Below are 18003 nucleotides of genomic sequence, written 5' to 3' on the forward strand. Positions count from 1 at the left end.
TTGGTACACGTAGGCTTGTCCGCCATGTTGAACGTGGCGAATATGTTGGTCAACTAATGCAAGTCAGTAGACAGTTTCACCATGTGTGGGAAAGAGAAAAAACAACGCATGACTCTTTTAATCTGATTATTATAATTGTTTACTCCTAAAATATTGAAATGGTTGTCATCGCAGTAACAGTGTTACATACCGTGGTAGTTGTAAACAGTCATGAAAACAATCCAAAATATGAATGGTGTTTTACATGTTTACCTATACTTCCTAAATTAGAAAAATTGGAGCAAGGGCGTAGAATTGTTCAGGAGTAAACTAACATTTATGAACAAATGATCATCCTCTTGCCGGCACAAAATTCAATGAAGCATCGTTCCAGCAATCTTATCACACGCAGACGCACCAACCTATTTGAGGAAACAGAAAAGCATAAGAACAACAAAATGTCATTTTTTGCTCCTTACTTGTTTAGAATATTAAGTAGGTAAACAGCAACCCAATGTCTTTTTTTCCTAATTATTTTACATCTAACAATGTGTGAAACATCGTTACTGTGATGAGAAATAATATTCCATTATATAGGTGTGATCACTGATAATCATCAGATTAAAAGTCACATATGTCGTTGTATTTGGTATTTGGCGTATCTTTTCCCCAAATATATTAGTGTGTGAATGAGAGGCTTTAATGTTTGGCACATTTTGCGTTGTTGCTTTGTGAAATTCAGTCTCCATTTGTTTATGGGGCAAGTGTGACACATTCAATGTGGCGGACACGCTTACGTATCTCTGCAACAGTGTAGATGTGCTTGTCTATGGCATGAGGTCAGTAGTGAGGATCGTTACCGGAAGTAGGAACACTAGACATGCGCCAGCGCGCTGTAGCTGCCCTGCTAACTGACGTGGCTACGTGTCGGCCATGTTGGGGCGGTCGACGTTCCCATCAATGGCCATGCATGGACGTTGAATTTTAGTCGTAACTTGGTCATGTTTCAACCGATTTTCGTGAGATTTATTTATTTTTTGTCAATGCCAAAGCGTGTGCTATCAATACATGACATTTTTTAAAATATCCCTAAAAAAAAATGTATGCCTGTGAAAGTAATTGTACGGCACATCACAAAGTGCCGTCATCCTTTTGGTCTATTGGTTCGATTTCATCTTTCCTGTTTCGTTTTCTTACCGTACACACACACACACACACACACACACACACACACACACACACACACACACACACACGGAACTTGCTGACGACTTTGACCCTCCTAGCTTAGCGTTGCCGTAGGCACGCAGCTCAAAGGGGCGTATCGAATCTAGCGCTTCATACCTGTGATCGTTACTGCGGCTGCGTACGCAAAGTCACGTGACCGGTTTCACGCGTACGTGCCTGGTTTGTGGCCGGAAGTGGCCGGAAAAGCACGATTTATACTGATTATAATTTATTTATCTCTATGGGGAAAAGGTGTACAAGAATGATGTCGTCTTGTTAGGGGAGTTTTTAGAAAGACACAAAATATGCTCTTTGAAGTTTTAAAAAAAAAAAGTAGAATTCATCATTTTCTTTAGTCCATTTGAAAGACACACCGTTCTTAAAACAACAACGAAGATGTGGAAGATCAGCAGATTAAGCATCTTATAAATAAGAATATATAGTTGATGTCTTCTGTAATATTGAACGAATAGTACTGACGGCAGGATTTTTAGTGTCTCAAATGTGAACATTTCAATGTCATGTCTCACGTTTAATAGTCGTCTCTCAGCACCAAAATGTGTTTTGTTGTCCTTCATGTTCCAGAGGCAAGAATCGAGTTTGCGCAGCAACAGTTGTGTTTGACTTTTAACGGTCAAGTTTCAGCTCTGCCGATCGAAATGTCACGGCCAACTTTGACTTTGAAGAGTCATGTTGCATGACCAAGTCGATGCATTTCGTCACGACGGTAAATGACGGTAAATCACCAGGCAACAAATCAAATGCAGAATGCGGAATCGATCTCGCATGATTAGCCAGTGCTCAACTATTTGAGCTAATGGCCCTGCCTCGCGTCGACAGCGACAGCAAAACAAACGGCCGTTCCCGCTTGTCGTCTGCGCCGATGATGTTCGGCGGGAGGGAAGACGTGTATCCCTTTGATGCCGGAACAGTTTTACTGCGTCACAGTGGAGTTTTGAAGCTGCCGCGGTGGTTTCTTTGCATTCCGATGGATATTTATTGAGAATTACAGTTGCTCAGTCGTTTTTAAAGTTGAGTGACAGAAAAAAACAAAGGAGAGTGAAAAGGTAACTCGATAATATACAGAAAGAAGACAACAAAAGGCAAAGCACTAGCTGCAAACAAGATGAGGAAAGTAAAGCACTATATAAGGATTACAACGACACATTAGAATGGAGTGTTTGCGTGGGTCAGTCGTGCGACACCCTGTGAGGGAAGGACAGGACAAGATAGGACTGGACGGGACTGGACGGGACTGGACGGGAGGGGAAGCGTGCAGGACACGGGCCGTGGGCCCGGCCGTACACCTTAAGTGTGGCGGGAGTGGCTACGTAAACAATCCACACTCCTCTTATCCACGCCCCTTTCCTCTCTTTGGGGCCATCCGCTTCTTCCTTAACAATCGCACCGTGTTTTTGTGGTTCGGCAACAAACAATACAGGACCGTATGTTGTATTCGGAGACTCAAAACCCGACGCAGGGTTGGAGTTTTTCCGTTGCGGCGGCGCATCGCACGATCGCTCCGTGTGCGGCGAAGAGTCGCCGACCGTCATTTTTTCAATCGCCGTTACCGCGTTTCCCAACGTCGCGGTCCCGTGGCTCGTTGCGCCGTCGCGGTCGGGCGGCCGATTGGTCAGGACGTGCCAGCTCTCCACCTGCCGGCCTTTGTTCTTCAGGCAGTCGGTCCAGTGGCGGAGGGCGCCCAGACGCACGCCGCCGGGACGGGACGGGACGGGACGGGAAGCGATATCGAAGGTTTGACTCGGCCGGGTGGGCGAGGTACGGCCCGCGGGACGCGTACGGCCCGCTGAGCATTCACTGGACTTTTCGGACTCTTTACAATTATGAACTGTCGCTTGGTTGGTTTTGAAAAAAAAAGGTTTTTTTCAAATTATTTTTGCTTTGTGTCACGCATCAAAATTGAAGTTCCAATCGAGCTCGAGATATGTCACCGCTTGAACAAAGTGAAACACTTACGGTCGTGTAAGTGTATGTTTTATTCGGTTTTTATACAATACAGCGCTATTTTTCTACATCAAAAGTATGTAACAAAATAATGACGTGTTTCGGGAGGCTTGAACAGATTCATGCCGTTTCAGTTCTTCGCAATGGGAAATATTGATTTGATATAAATATAGCGCCAGTAATAATAACACACATACGTGGGGACTGAACAATATTATCGATATGTGGAAAAATATGAAATTTACCAAATTTGGACATAGGATATATGGATAGATAGATAGATAGATATACACTTACATACACACAAGTTAAAATTATGTCATGTGTGTATATATATATATATATATATATATATATATATATATATATCGCGACGGTTCGAGTCCCGGCGGACGGCTCGGCGCGCGCGTGTGGATGGGCGCGCGCTGCCGCGCATGCGCCATGAGCGATCTCCACAGGGGGCGCTCCGGAGCGAGCGCAGCTGAATTGCGCCACGTCATAGCAGCCCCCACATCGCATGCAAACATGCTTGACGTAACGTTTTCTCTTCATTGGGTGACTTTTCTTGCAGTTGAGTGGCGAAGAAGCGCGCGCGCGTCGCGTGTTTATGAAGCCTTCTTTGTCTTAACCCTTTGTGCTCTTCTGTCTGTCGTCTTGCCGTCCTGTGAGGAGCCAACAAGCTCTTCCCATTATCGTGGCCTCCACAAACACCCGTGCGGGGGGCTCGGGGGCTTTAGAGCGGCTGTTGCCGTCAAGTAGCATCAGTCTCTCCTCCTCCTCCTCTTCTTGTCTGCATCATTTGTGCTTCACGATACACAAGCCGTCGCTGCGCTGAACTCACGATCACGCCGACCCTCTCTCTAAACATTCCGGACTCCGGTCCGACTGTTCATGACAAGATTATGACGGTTGTTCCTATTATTGCACTCAGCCTCGCCGTAACACCGTTTTGCAGTTCTACCCAATTTGGCTGCAACAAACAATGAAAATAAGGGCTTTCTCTTCCACACACACGCAACGAGGACGGTGGAGGTATGCGTGTGCGTGACCGTAGTGCATGAGGAATGAGGACGGTCTTGGTAAATTTGTCATCGTCCTCTTCCCCCCCCACACACGCACGCGCACACGCACTGAGAAGTGGAATAATTTGGGTTGGCCAAACATTGGCGCTGGACATTATGGACAACAACGCACTCGTTCGAGCGTTCACATGGACGCCGAACAAAATCAGCACACGCACGCGCACAATGTACACAACATTTGTAGCACACTCCGACTTCCTGTTGACGTACAAACCGCAATTCCAATCAAGTTGGGTAAAACGTAAATAAAAGGCGAATACGTCCGTAGCGTGCCGGCGCTCATCCCCGCCGGGGTACGCCCTGAACCGGTCGCCAGCCCATCGCAGGGCACATCGAAACAAACGAGCATTCGCGCTCACATTCGCACCTACGGGCAATTTAGAGTCTTCCATCAACCTGGCGCGCATGTTTTTGAGACCAAAAGAACATGCCGACTCCACACAGGCGAGGCCGGATTTCAACCCGCAACCTCAGAACTGTGAGGAGGATGTGCTAACCGGTCGCCCACCGTGCCGCCAAACGGAATACAGTGATTTGCAAATATATTCGTATATCCAAGGGAATACGCAAGATTGAATGTTCAAAGTCATCAACTGAAAGGCTTTTTGCAAATTTGCCGTCATTTTGCAACACGTTTACGGCCGTGTTACGTCACGACACTCAAGAAGCGTTGAGGAACCGGCGACACGAATCGTTAAAGCGACGTGACGTGAGCAGAACGTTGGCTTTTTATTGAACTTTTCATATCCGGACTTGGTTGGAATTGGGCTTTGTACGAGACATGACAAGTCACAAGTGCGTTTATATTTGGGCTGGCTGTTGTATCCGGAGCAGGGTCGAAGGTCATCAGCTGCAGGTCACTTTCATAGCGAACCTTGCCCTCTGGCTGAGTGACACGCGCACACATGCACACGCACGTTTGTCCCGAATGAACTTTGAGTTGCGCTTGAAAAGGTCGCGTGTCAACATCAAAAACAATAAAAAAGGCTTCGGAAGGCTGACAAATCCTTCACAGCGGCAAGTTTGAATGGAGGCGACCAGAAGAGGGCGCCACCCTTTTCTGGCGGAGGTCGGCGCGGTCGCTGCAGAACTCGGCGACGTCACGTGACCAAATCTGGAACGCGAGATAATAACGGACTTCCTGTGTAGTCGGGTTTTTTCTCGACGGCTGGCGTATCACGTATCTCACGTGTATCGTGTATTTATGGCAATAGGATATGATATACGTGAAATAGGGTATACGTAAATGCAAACAAAGCCTCAACATTGAATAGTCATCTTTATTGTCTCTTTGGTGACATCTTGTGTTTAAAAATAGACATTGTCGCCGGTTGCTTCGACCAGGTCTCCTCCGCCGTTCACAAAAAGTTGGCGAACGTCATAAATGAGGCTCAAGAGCCCGTCAGTCAGTTGACGGCCAGGCCAACAGAGGGCGGTGTTGCTCACGTCATATTTATTGTTGCGTTTTGGAAACTTTATTGCAAAAAACATCAAGTCGGCACATTGCCTCGACCACGCCCGTCACGCCAGCGCGCCGCCGCCGCGGGGGTCGGGGGTCGGGGGTCGTCGCACGCGGCCGACGTCGTCGCTGGTCGGGTCCGGTCGAGCCGTCAGAGAGGTCCTGCGGCACAAAACGCCTTCAACGAGTCCAGCCTTGACTTGACTTACGAGCTGAAGTCCTCCACTGCGCAAGCTCATAACTCACTTTACTTGGCTGTAGATCGAATCATTCGTTCCTATAGGTATTTTCTGTAGTTTCGACGCCACTACGAGTACTCACCGATATCGAGTACTGATACCGCTCGTACTTTTCGTACGTCACATTTCAATGAAGACGACGACCGATAATTGTGAGCAAAAACCTTCCCCTCTTTTTTCTTTCGGTCTGTCTGTCCTTCTTTCCGACGCACACGACCATTCGCCGACGCCGTCCCGGTTGTTTTAGGCGAGAGCGTGAAATATGGCGACGCCTGCTACTGGCACTCGCCCGTCCCTCATTTTTCATTGAGAGGAATTGAACTGCCATTAGTGTATCCCATTGTAGACAAGTTTGTTAGGTGTTTTTTTTAAGAGCGCTTTATTGTATAAAAGCACAAGAAAGTGTCATTTTGTGTAAAACTCTATTTGTATGTAAAGGCCGCGCCCCTTAAAGGCACGGCCATTCGGAAGTGCGCGTGAGCTGCGGTCGACGCGTGTGTTTTGGTTTTCTTTGTGTGCGTCCGCCGACCGCGGCTCTCGCCGCCCTCCCTTTTTTTCCCCCAATTGCGATTTTGGCTGGCAACACGCAAGGACAACTTGTGAGTCGAGAGGAGGAAGCTGGAAAAGCAAAACGAGGTGAGCAAGTTGACCTTTTGCGTTCAGGCTTTGCTTTTGTTCTTCTGCAGTTTCTCGGCGGCCTTGCGCTCGTGTCCGGTGGGGTTGGGCCGGTTGGTGTTGTCGCTGGCCTCCTTCTTGGTGCGGCCCTTGCGCGACGCCCCCTCTGTTGACGTCGTCGCCGCGGCAACACGACAAGGACAAGGACAAGCACATCGGTCAGCCGACGCGCGCCCCGGTCCGGTTGGCAGCCAAACGCGACGACCACGACGACGCGACCCACCTGTGTACTTGTCGCTGAGGTTGTAGAAGTCGTACCGGTCGTAGTACTGCGCCTCGAAGTTGCTGGGCTTCAACTTGTTGACGTCCACGTGACTCATGGCGCCGACGTGTCCGTGTGGCCGCGTGGCTGCCCGCGCGTGGGGCCGGCCTGCGCTTTTATGGGCCGTCTGCCCTCCCCTCCCCCGCCCCGCTCGGGCTGTTTTTGTGGAAAGTTTCCGGCTCCTCCCGCCGTTGCATCATCTGCGAGTCGGGACTCTGGAGTCACGCGTACAGCAACGACGTAGACCAAAACAAACTTTTATTCATGCATTCTCATGTCTGTGTGTAGTTTGAGAAGTCGTATTTGTTTAATTGAAGGTCAAGCCGTTCGAGTCCAACGAATAGTTTGGAATTTGTACAAACGACCACGAAAACCGAACAGTTAAGACATTTTTTGCCAAAACAGCAAAATCAGGCGCCATATAAAAAGTCTCCAGACTTGAAGCCCATCGAGCATTCGCGACGAACTGAACCAAAGCAAAGAAAGTTGGGAAGAATTTTCTGAAGGAAATGTCATTTCCGTTGTATAACCGCGATTCCGTTGAAGTTGGGACGTTGCGTTAAGCATCAATAAAAACAGAATCCAATGATTTGCAAATCATCTTCAACCTATATTTCATTGAAGACACTACAAAGACAAGATATTTCATGTTCAAACTGATCAACTTGATTGTTTTGAGCAAATAATCATTCACTTGGAATTTGATGGCTGCAACACGTTCCAAAAGAGCTGGGACCGGGTCCTGTTTACCACTGCGTTACGTCACCTTTTCTTTGAACAACATTCAATCGACGTTTGGGAACTGAGGACGCTCATTGTTGAAGCTTTGTCGGTGGAATTCTTTCCCATTCTTGCTCCATGTACAGCTTCAGCCGTTCAACAGTCCGGGGTCTCCGTGGTCGTATTTGACGCTTCATAGTGCGCCACGCGTTTTCAATGGGAGACGGGTCTGGACCGCAGGCAGGCCGGTCTAGTACCCGTACTTTTTTACGACGAAGCCACGCCGTTGTATGAATGTGGTTTGGCATTGTCTTGCTGAAATAAGCAGGGGCGTCCCTGAAAAAGACGCTGCTTGGATGGCAGCATGTGTTTCTCCAAAACCTGTATTTACCTTTCAGCATTAATGGTGCCTTCACAGACGTGTAAGTGACCCATGCCATTGGCACTAACACAGCCCCATACCATCACAGATGCTGGCTTTTGAACTTTGCGTCCATAACAGTCCGGATGGTTCTTTTCCTCTTTGGCCCGGAGGACACGACGTCCACAATTTCCAAAAACAATCTGAAATGTGGACTCGTCGGACCACGGAACACTTTCCCACTTTGCGTCGGTCCATCTTAGATGAGCTCGGGCCCGGAGAAGCCGGCGGCGTTTCTGGGTGTTGTTGATAAATGGCTTTTGCTTTACATTGTGGAGTTTCAAGTTGCATTTACGGATGTAGCGCCCAACTGTATTTACTGACATTGGTTTTCTGAAGTGTTCCTGAGCCCACGCCGTGATACCCTGTACACATCGATGTCGGTTTTTGACGCAGTGCCGCCCGAGGGATGGAAGGTCACGGGCATTCGATGTCGGTTTTCGGCCTCGCCGCTTACATCCAAAGGATTCTCTGAAACTTTGGATGATATTATGGACCGTAGATGATGAAATTCCTTGCAATTGTACGTTGAGGAACATTGTGCTTAAACTGTTGGACTGTTTTCTCACGCACTTGTTCACAAAGAGGTGAACCTCGCCCCATCTTTGCTTGTGAATGACTGAGCGATTCAGGGAAGCTGCTTTTCTACCCGCTCACGGCCCCCACCTGTTCCCGATTCGCCTGTTCACCTGCGGGATGTTCCAAACACGTGTTTGATGAGCGTTCCTCAACTTTCTCACTCTTTTCTGCCACCTGTGCCAGCTTTTGTGGAACCTGTTGCAGCCATCAAATTCGAAGTTCATGATTATTTGCTAGAAACAATCAAGTTGATCAGTTTGAACATGAAATGTCTTGTCTTTGTAGTGTATTGGATTCCATATAGGTTGAACATGATTTGCAAATCATTGGATTCTGTTTTTATTGATGTTTAACGCAACGTCCCAACCTCGTTGGAATTGGGGTTGTACAAAGATTGCCACGAGTGTGTTCAGCTGTTGTATCTAAGGTCAAAAGTTGAGAACACTTTTTTGTTCAGAGGTTAATTCCATGATTTCTTTTGTCACTTGAATTGTTTGTTTTATGATTTTATTTCTGAGAACAATGTCGCATTGAACTGCGTCAATTTCAACCGGTTGGGTGTTTACATCCAGTCAGCTGTTCGTACACGAAGGAGAAATGGCCGATAATTCAGCAAACAAAACGTAAGCAGAAGTTGAAGTTCTCACAGCTGGAATTGAAATGTCACAATTGACAATCAGTCAAATTTTACACACATGAAATATATGCTACACGTTATTTGTATAGACTCACACACACACACACACACACACACTCCTATATATACACACACACACACGGACCCTTCTTTCTCCGTGTGCCGAGTGAAAAGAGTTTTTGTGGGCCTTTTTCAACCGCTTCATTCGATTTGAGCTGCAAACGCAAGCTGACGTCACACACGCTCGATACACGCGTATTTGTGCAGCCGGTCTACACTGAGTACACGAAGTACACGTTCAGTTGACAGGAAGCGCTCAAGTCCACGTGTACAATTTTGCCACTCGCAACATAATCAGACATGCATGAATTTCATGTTTTATAATGGATTTGGTTTGGACTAACGCGAGTATATGTTCGTGAGTCCTCTGTGAGAATTGCTGCATTGAGCCAACCTACTTACATTTTTTGGTTTCCATGTGCCGTTTGCGCACGTGTTTGACGCTTGTTATAAACGTGCGTGACCTCATTCAGCGTTTTTTTGGTCACGCTGGCCCTCAGACAGCCAACTGGAATGCATCAGCGGGGAAAAAAAACAGGGCAAGGTCACTGACAAGCGATCTAAAGATGCAACACAGCACATTTGTTCTTTTGAACGCGAACTCAACTGTGCACGTTTGCGTGTGTGTGCGCTCAATGTTTGTGGGTCACAGCGGCAGGTCACACGAGATAACAGCAGATAAAACCCTTTGGAAAAAAACAACAACTTTCGCAATCCTACTTTGACATGTTTGAGACACAGCAACGCGCGCACGCAATGAATGCAATTCCCAAATCTGGAGATGGATTTGGTGCCAATGGAGCGGCAGCCTCCCGCTCTCATTGGCAGTTCGTTTGTCTTCAGTGCAGCTAACACGCTAACCCGTTTTTGGAATGTGGGAGGAGTAGGGGACCAAATTGGAGCCCAGCGTGTCAAAACCGCGCGCGAGGCAAACGCGGCCGCTCTCCGAGTCGGTTTTGTTGTGTGTTGGCGTCCAGCAGATGGCGCTGTTTCCGCCCCGCACGCAGCAGTTCCGAACTTCCGACAGCAGGAAACAGGAGACGACGAAGAAGAGGTAACCGGAAGTAGCGGAAGACCAAGCTAACGCGCTAGCAAGTGGACAAAGATATTTGGAAGATTCATTTGTGTCAGTACGTCGCTTGTAATGCCTTCGTGAGAATGGAATTGTTGACTGTTGATGTAAATTAATTTAATGCGTGCACATTGACGGGTTTTCTGTCGCGCTATTTAGCGGCGCAATTCTCGTGGCTAACACTAGCCTAGCATAAGATCCGCGCCGCTAAATCGATGAAGCGCCTTGCTGGCTGTGAGGCAACGTTCGTCATTTCCAGCGTTTATTATTGTTGTGATTGGTATTATTAATATATCCACTGGACTGTTGGCACCCACGTGTGCTGTCCCTTTTTAAAATAATTGAAGCATTTTTTTTTTTTAAATCAGTTTGGTCTGTTTTTTTGCAATTAAAACAAGTCAAGAATTTTATGGAGAAGTTCTGCTGCTTCACAAAAGTTGACTTTATTTTTTATTTTCCCTTAAATGACCTATTCTACAGGCTACTCCATTCACTCGACATTATCACTGTATTATATTCATGTTATTAGTATTATACATTTTATTATAACATGAGGGATTCTTCTATTATGTAAAAAGCACATCTTTCTGACAATTGTGAGGTTGTGGGTTCAAATCTGAACTGCAGCCTTCCTGTGTGCGGTTTCGACTTTTAGAATTTGTGGCTTGTTCCTCGCGCATTCCAAATGGGGTGAGCTCCGTCAAATCCTTTTGTGTGCGAATGTCCGAGTCCCATTTGTTCGTCAAGCCGTGCCCTGCTGACATTGCCCGCTGACCAATCCTGGGCGTGCCCCGTCGCCGGCTGATGCCCGACGGTGTCGACGAGCTCGATTGGAAATCGAGGCGTGCGTGGATATGAATATTGTGATTGATTCTTGGACTGTATGTATTGACTATAACGTGTGAGAGTGATGATGACGTTACATTCCGAGGAATTGTTTTCAGTCGACTTCGGAAGATGTCGGCTGACACCAAGATCGCCGAGCTGCTGACTGAACTCCATCAGGTCATCAAACACACGCAGGTCAGCTGACATGATGTCATCGTGCGTGCGTATCAGGAGGTCACGTGACCCAATGCGTGTGCGCGGGTTTCAGGAGGAGCGGTCCCGTAGCGAACACAACCTGCTCAACATCCACAAAACCCACGAGAGGATGCAGACGGAAAACAAAAGTCAGTTTCCATTTTCCTCTCCGTGAGTTCGATCGATCGATCGATTGCTTTCGTCGTGATTGACGCCAGCGCGCGCTCGCCGTCCGCAGCGTCGCCGTACTACCGCACCAAGCTGAGAGGGCTTTACATCACCGCCAAGGCGGACGCGGAGGCCGAGTGCGGGTGAGTCGACGCCTGTTGTCGCGGCGGCCTGTGACGTGTCCTGTGTTGTCAAGGTAACACTCGACACGGCGGAACGTTTTATGGCGGCGATTGACGGTGTGTCGTCGCGGTAACAGCTGACCGTGTGTCAGGTGTTGCCATGGTAACAGATGACTACTAGAGTTGTAATAGTAGATGACCGGTGTTGCCATGGTAACCGCCGACGTTTGTCCGGTGTTCAGGATCCTTCGCCGCGCTCTGGACAAAATTGCGGAGATCAAGTCGTTGTTGGAGGAGCGAAGGATCGGTGCGTACGCGGCTACGTCCGGCCCCGCCCCTCCCGTCTCCTCACGGCACTTTTGTCTGTTGCAGCCGCCAAGATGGCGGGAGTGTATAGCGACAGCGACCCCCCCAGGAAGACCATGCGGCGCGGCGTCCTCATGACGCTCCTCCAGCAGTCGGCCATGACGCTGCCGCTGTGGATCGGCAAGCCCGGCGAGAGGTACTGCCCCGCCCCTTTGTTTCCGCCATATACATTTGCGGCATACCGTAAAGCCGTGATTATTACAGGCGATACGTACCACTCAAAATCTGCTGTATAGAGACCACAAAAACATTTTTATAGTTATGCCACTCTCACATGCTTTAAACGCATTTCTACGGTATGTATAAAAATATTGTAAATGTTATAAACAAGGCTTTTTCCAAGTTTTCCTCTTCTCAATGTGGCTCGCAAAGGTCTCCAAATAAGGGGCAAAGTGTGCTTGCTTCAAGTTTATTTGTCGCTCCCACTTGAGCTTTACTGTAAAAATGACACATTAAACAAATGACAATTACACACGGTACTGTATATTTAAACAACAATAGCACAGCTAAAATTGTAAAAGATTGTGCAGGTGAGATCAAATAACCCCCCGTGGGGTTTATGAAACCAATATCATCGTATGAATTTGCAGATGCACATATGCAAACAAGTCCAAACCATGTAGTCTAGGTATATGATGAACGTAAAAAAAAGTGCATTGAGGTTTATCAAATTTGATTTGTCAAACATTGAGTGTAAATGTAAAAATTGTCAAGTGAAGTTGAGCAAATGATGAAGGTGGCTTGGATAAGTAGCCCCACAAATGATTTTTACAACATACGAGAGAGGGATGTGAAAGAGGCGTGCGTCTTTGCAGCCCGCCCCCTCTGTGCGGGGCCACGCCCGCCAGCGGCGACTACGTGGCCAAGCAGGGCGACAAGGTGGCGGCCCGGGTCAAGGCGGTGGACGGGGACGAGCAGTGGATCCTGGCCGAAGTCGTCAGCTACAACCACGCCGCCAACAAGTAAACGCAAAGCCGCCGCTCTTCGCCAACAACTGGATTCGGTCTGCTTGAATCGGCCACTTCAAGTCGTGGACCTCCCAGATAGTTCCGAAAATGTCCCCTGAAAAAGTGGATTTTCATTTTGTGTTCAGACTCGGCAGCACCTAAAAAAAAAAAAAAAACTAAATGTGTGCTGCTTCTTACACGTCCACAAAAATCTTTCATCTGTGAAGCAATTTTTAGATTTTAAGGAAGCCTAAAAGAGAATCATTGACATTTTCTAACTTTAAAAATGTTTAAAAGCTCAGCTGCTGTGTCAAAATTGGAATTCATTTTTTCCCCCTGGCTCAAATTGAGGCAAAGGTAGCACGTCTGTGACTATATATATATATATATATATATATATATATATATATATATATATATATATATATATATATATATATATATATATATATATATATATATATATATATATATATATATATATATATATATATATATATATATATATATATATATATATACACACACACACACACACACACACACACACACACACACACACACACACAAACACACACACACACATTTCTCCAGGTGATTTCAGTCTCAGGGCATAGGTTGGACGGCAGCTGGACAAACAGAAGAGTCCTGTTGTGGGCCCTTCAATGCGCTGAGAGCAGAAGTAGCACCATTGAGATCCCCACAGAAACACTTTATTTCTTCCTATTTACCCGTATAATTATACTGCAATACAAAATCAAAATACAGGAACCCAGTTTGCACCCATGACCTCTCAGGTACGAAGTGGACGACATCGACGAAGAGGGCAAAGAGTGAGTATGTCGAAGGCAGGAAGTCCGTTGCGGGCCAGGCCGGGAGCTGACGTCGCTTCCTGTGTGCGCACGCGCTGCTTCAGGCGCCACACGCTGAGCCGCCGGCGCATCATCCCGCTGCCGCAGTGGAAGGCCAACCCCGAGACTGACCCCGAAGCGCTCTTCGGCAAGGACCAGCTGGTGCTCGCGCTCTACCCGCAGACCACCTGCTTCTACCGCGCCCTCATCCACGCCCCGCCGCACAGGGTCAGTGCGCAAGCCGCCGCACACGCGCATACGCTACTCACACAAAGATATTGGGGGATTTTGGCTTTTGGCTTTTCCAGGATCAGCCTATTGTGTATACAATTTGGGTTTCAGGCCTTATCTTGCAGGCCTAATACTGCATACTCCTCACACTAGAGTGTACTGTATGTGTCGCACAGCGTGTGTTTTTGGGCACTTTAAGAAGCTAACGCAATCTTTCTTCGTCGACGGAGTCTCTGGCCAGCAGCGATAGTGGAAATCGAAGAGGAAGCGAAAGACGGCAAATGATGACGCAAAGCGATGTTGCGACGGCTTTGTGATTGTTGCGCGTTTGTTGTCGATTGCGCAGCCGCAGGACGACTACTCGGTGCTGTTTGAGGACACGTCGTACGCCGACGGATACTCGCCGCCTCTCAACGTGGCTCAGCGCTACGTGGTCGCCTGTAAGGAGAACAAGAAGAAGTGAAAACCGATCGTCACGTTTGGCCCAACGCCACCTCGCAGATCCTGTGGGCCTCAAGCAGCTAGTGGCCAACGAAGGAACTGGATCCTACCGAAGGAAGCTTTTATATATATATATATATATATATATATATATATATATATATAAAAACATCGAAAACTACTAAGACTGTAAATAACAACAAAACTGTAATTAAAGATTCCTCCCTTTCACACTCCCCACTGCGAACTGTACTTCCTCCCTGGGCTCTTCACTCATGCAGACAAATTCTCGGGTCCGCGTCTATTTCTAAAAAAGTGATTGAGAAGAGCCGACCCTATCGTGAGCGTCTGCTCACCATGCGTACCACCACTCGCGTTCTCCGTTCCGGGAGTTTTAGTAACCCTCTTCGTTCACGAACTACTCCGTGTGTAGAATGATTACACAAGTCTCATTATTGAGGATCATTTGTATTCATCACCAAGCACAGTGCTTTAGGTTAATCAAAAATGTGAAGACACCTCTAACAAGAATGTTTTAAGAAAGTAAAAGTGAGGTTTAGATTTAGGAGAATATCAATATGTGGACAATTATTAGGCAACTATTGGTGTGCACAATATTACGCAACTCAATGAAAAACACGTTTTCCCATCTCACATTTTTATTTTCATTTGTTTAAGTGAGAATTTTAAACCACCAACTCAAGAACATTCCAATAGTAATTGATAGAAACATAAATATATATAAAGTGACCAATCTAACTGCCCTTCTTTTCAATAACGGTAACGATAAGCCTTCCGTCCATGGATTGATTCTGTAAGTCTCTTGATTTGTAGTGGGTGGAGTTTTTGTGCAGCAGAAATCACAGCCTCCCTTTTCCTGGACTCTATACCTCCCGTTTAAGAAGTCCCCCCAAGTTCTCAATTGGGTTCAGGTCAGGTGAGGAAGTTTTTTGTCTTTCAAGGCTTCACTGGCCAGCCACGCAGGGGAGTATCGGGATGCACAAGATGGACCCTTGTCCTGCGGAACAACCGTTGTCTTGTTGAAAGATGCAGACTTCTTCCTGTACCGCTGCCCGAAGAAAGTGTCTTCTGAAAACTGACAGAAATATTGGGAGTTCTTTTTGTTTTTTCCTTGCCTCGGCCATGTCTCTGAACGCTAAACATCTAGTACTTGGATGTATTCCAGGTAGGTTGCCGTTCTGAAACATGACAGAACTCGAAGATAATGGCTTCCGGGTAGCTCCACGCTTGATTCTTCTCAAATCCTTGGCAGTTCATTTGCATCTTTTTCTCTCATCACGTTTCTTGGGACCCTGTTCGGTTCTGTGATCTGGCCCCAATATCTGAGGTACTTCAAGAGTGCTGCATCCCTCTGAGAGCCTTTTGATCATTTTGACCTTTCAGAGTGAGTTAAATCTCTTTTTTGGCGAAAGAAAAGAAGTTGCCTCATAATTACACACACAAAGCTTTGTACAGGGTTTTGACCTCCTTAGGCCCCACCCACACTCATTACACCTATTAAATCCATTAAGCATTCAGGTATATCAGAATCATCTTTATTTGCCAAGTATGTCCAAAACACACAAGGAATTTGTCTCCGGTAGTTGGAGCCGCTCTAGTACAACAGACGGTCAATTTACACAACACTTTGGGGACATAAAGACATTGACAAAAAACAATTGTGCAAAAAGATGCAGAGTCCTCTAGCACTTAGAGCAGTTCGAACGACTCATATTGCAATAGTCCGGCGCAATGACCATTGTGCAAAGGGCGCCGAGACTTCAAGGAGTGGATGCGGTTTAAAGTGACGAGTAGTGCGATCATCTGGGACAATGTCGGTTGTGCAAATGTTACAGATGCTCCTCAATCAGTGTGCAAATGGAGCAGATGCTACTCTGGCACGAGTGGCCAGTATATGCAAATAGTGCAGCATGGCGAGACAACTACAGTGAGTGCACGAGTCATACATCATTGGCCCCACAGAAATGTGACAACGAACTCAAGTCAAAAAATTGCCAGCTTGTTGTCATGGAATTATAGGTTAGGTGTTTAAGAAGTTGATCGCAAGAGGGAAGAAGCTGTCGGAATGTCTACTAGTTCTAGTTTGCGTCGATCGATATCCAGCTGGGAGCGAGGAAACATGTCTCAAAGTGATGATATGCTCACAATACTTACTTTCCTAAGAATTGTTAAATCCTCTTTTCTCTTTCCTGCCCGTCGGCTGCTGGAAGTCCACCTCGGTCCCTGTCGCTATGTAGCTCCTGAACTCTGACCCCTCCCACTCCGAGTGCTGCGACAACCAAGCGCTTTAAGTGGGTTGCAGCAATGAATCATGCACCGTATGTGTGTAGTTGTGTGTTCACTGTTTCATTTACTTCTTTTTTTTACTGCTACCCTGTGGCTTTGATTTGCCACGTTGGGGACGAATAAAGTGATTGAATTGACCCGAACGACTAACCCTTGACAACAAATAATAAAACTCTCCTCATTCATCCCAACATCTGCCTTTTAAAAGTTAAGAGAAGTATTCTGTACATAATTATTGCACCTGTTTTTAGCCTGATATGAACCTTGTATTCATTACATAAATATGTAACGATATGACATTGTACAGTTTGTTGTATGTGTATTTATTTATATGTCCCTTTTTTTTGGCGTTTTCTTCCTTCTGGCTGTCCGCAGCCAGGTAGGCATTGCGACGTCAACAATCGGCTCCCGATTGCGTAACCGAGACGGGTGCGCGCGCAGTGTGGAGTCAACATCAGACCTCCCGAGATTGTTTTCAAATAGGCACGGGTACGTCGCGGTTTATTATTATTTGATTATTAAGTCAGGTTAGCTTGCGACATGGTGAGCTGTGGACCAATGGTTAAGATCTTCACCTGCCACTCTGGGGACTCGGGTTCAAGACCCCGAGCGGACTCACGACCGCGGTGCCCCTGAGCAAGACACCGATATGCTGAACTGAAGTTGCCCCCTGCTCCAGTGTGCTTCCCCCAACAAGTGTTTGTGGTCACTGTCTTCATGTCTCCGAAGCGTTCTCTGTCAACTGACCGTCTGTTGTCGTACTCGAGCGGCTCCGACTACCTGAGACAAATTCCTTGTGTGTTTTTCGGACATACTTGCCAAATAAAGATGATTCTGATTCTGATGAGTATGAGAATGAACAAATTTCATGTGCATGCATGCATGTTCATGACAATAAAGGTGATTCTTCTTCTTCTACGATAGCTGAATAAATAATAATATCAAGTCACGTATAAGTGTTTTAGCTAATGTTAGCCAGCCACGGTAGCTGAACAAATAAGAATATGGAGTCGCTCAGTGTTTTTATCAGCGTTTGACTCCAATCTGCACGCGTACATTGTTGGCCTAACCTGGCGATCAAAAAGGTCACCTCTAGGTGGCAGTGTAGCCTCAGGGGACCTTTTGTAAGACTTTGTAGGAAAGGGCGGGCCTAGGAATTTTCCCATGACA

The 18003-nt window shown here is 46.8% G+C and overlaps 2 protein-coding genes across 6 annotated transcripts; one reads left to right on the plus strand and one right to left on the minus strand.

Moving 5' to 3' along the window:
• Positions 1 to 158: 158 nt before the first annotated feature.
• Positions 159 to 6999, minus strand: nupr1b (nuclear protein 1b). 2 transcript variants are annotated; one of them, XM_061700156.1, is made up of 3 exons: positions 6850 to 6999; positions 6602 to 6732; positions 159 to 401 (listed from the first exon to the last, which is right to left on the minus strand). In XM_061700156.1, exons 1-2 carry the CDS (start codon positions 6944 to 6946, stop codon positions 6611 to 6613), a joined length of 219 nt encoding a protein of 72 aa, XP_061556140.1. In that variant the 5' UTR covers positions 6947 to 6999; the 3' UTR covers positions 159 to 401; positions 6602 to 6610. The 2 variants fall into 2 exon arrangements, with proteins under 2 accessions (XP_061556140.1, XP_061556139.1); XM_061700155.1 differs by lacking the exon at positions 159 to 401 and adding an exon at positions 5514 to 5874.
• Positions 7000 to 8900: 1901 nt separating this feature from the next.
• sgf29 (SAGA complex associated factor 29) lies at positions 8901 to 14754 on the plus strand. Of its 4 annotated transcripts, none has more exons than XM_061700138.1 (10): positions 8901 to 10359; positions 11322 to 11400; positions 11474 to 11549; positions 11639 to 11711; positions 11933 to 11997; positions 12063 to 12192; positions 12872 to 13018; positions 13801 to 13836; positions 13920 to 14082; positions 14432 to 14754. In XM_061700138.1, exons 1-10 carry the CDS (start codon positions 10286 to 10288, stop codon positions 14546 to 14548), a joined length of 960 nt encoding a protein of 319 aa, XP_061556122.1. In that variant the 5' UTR covers positions 8901 to 10285; the 3' UTR covers positions 14549 to 14754. The 4 variants fall into 4 exon arrangements, with proteins under 4 accessions (XP_061556122.1, XP_061556125.1, XP_061556123.1 ...); XM_061700141.1 differs by having other exon boundaries at positions 10266 to 11221; XM_061700139.1 differs by having other exon boundaries at positions 10266 to 10435.
• The last annotated feature ends 3249 nt before the right edge of the window (positions 14755 to 18003 follow it).

This window comes from Phycodurus eques, chromosome 16, assembly GCF_024500275.1.
Source record: "Phycodurus eques isolate BA_2022a chromosome 16, UOR_Pequ_1.1, whole genome shotgun sequence".
NCBI lineage: Eukaryota > Metazoa > Chordata > Actinopteri > Syngnathiformes > Syngnathidae > Phycodurus > Phycodurus eques.

Bases quoted from the DNA above. Each gene is read 5' to 3' on its own strand.
- sgf29 (XM_061700138.1), top strand. From the start codon at position 10,286: ATGGCGCTGTTTCCGCCCCGCACGCAGCAGTTCCGAACTTCCGACAGC. The intron at 11,712-11,932 runs GTGAGTCGACGC...TCCGGTGTTCAG, and splicing joins GACGCGGAGGCCGAGTGCGG to GATCCTTCGCCGCGCTCTGG. The intron at 11,998-12,062 runs GTGCGTACGCGG...TGTCTGTTGCAG, and splicing joins GTTGGAGGAGCGAAGGATCG to CCGCCAAGATGGCGGGAGTG.
- nupr1b (XM_061700156.1), bottom strand. From the start codon at position 6,946: ATGAGTCACGTGGACGTCAACAAGTTGAAGCCCAGCAACTTCGAGGCG. The intron at 6,733-6,849 runs GTGGGTCGCGTC...CGACGTCAACAG, and splicing joins CCTCAGCGACAAGTACACAG to AGGGGGCGTCGCGCAAGGGC.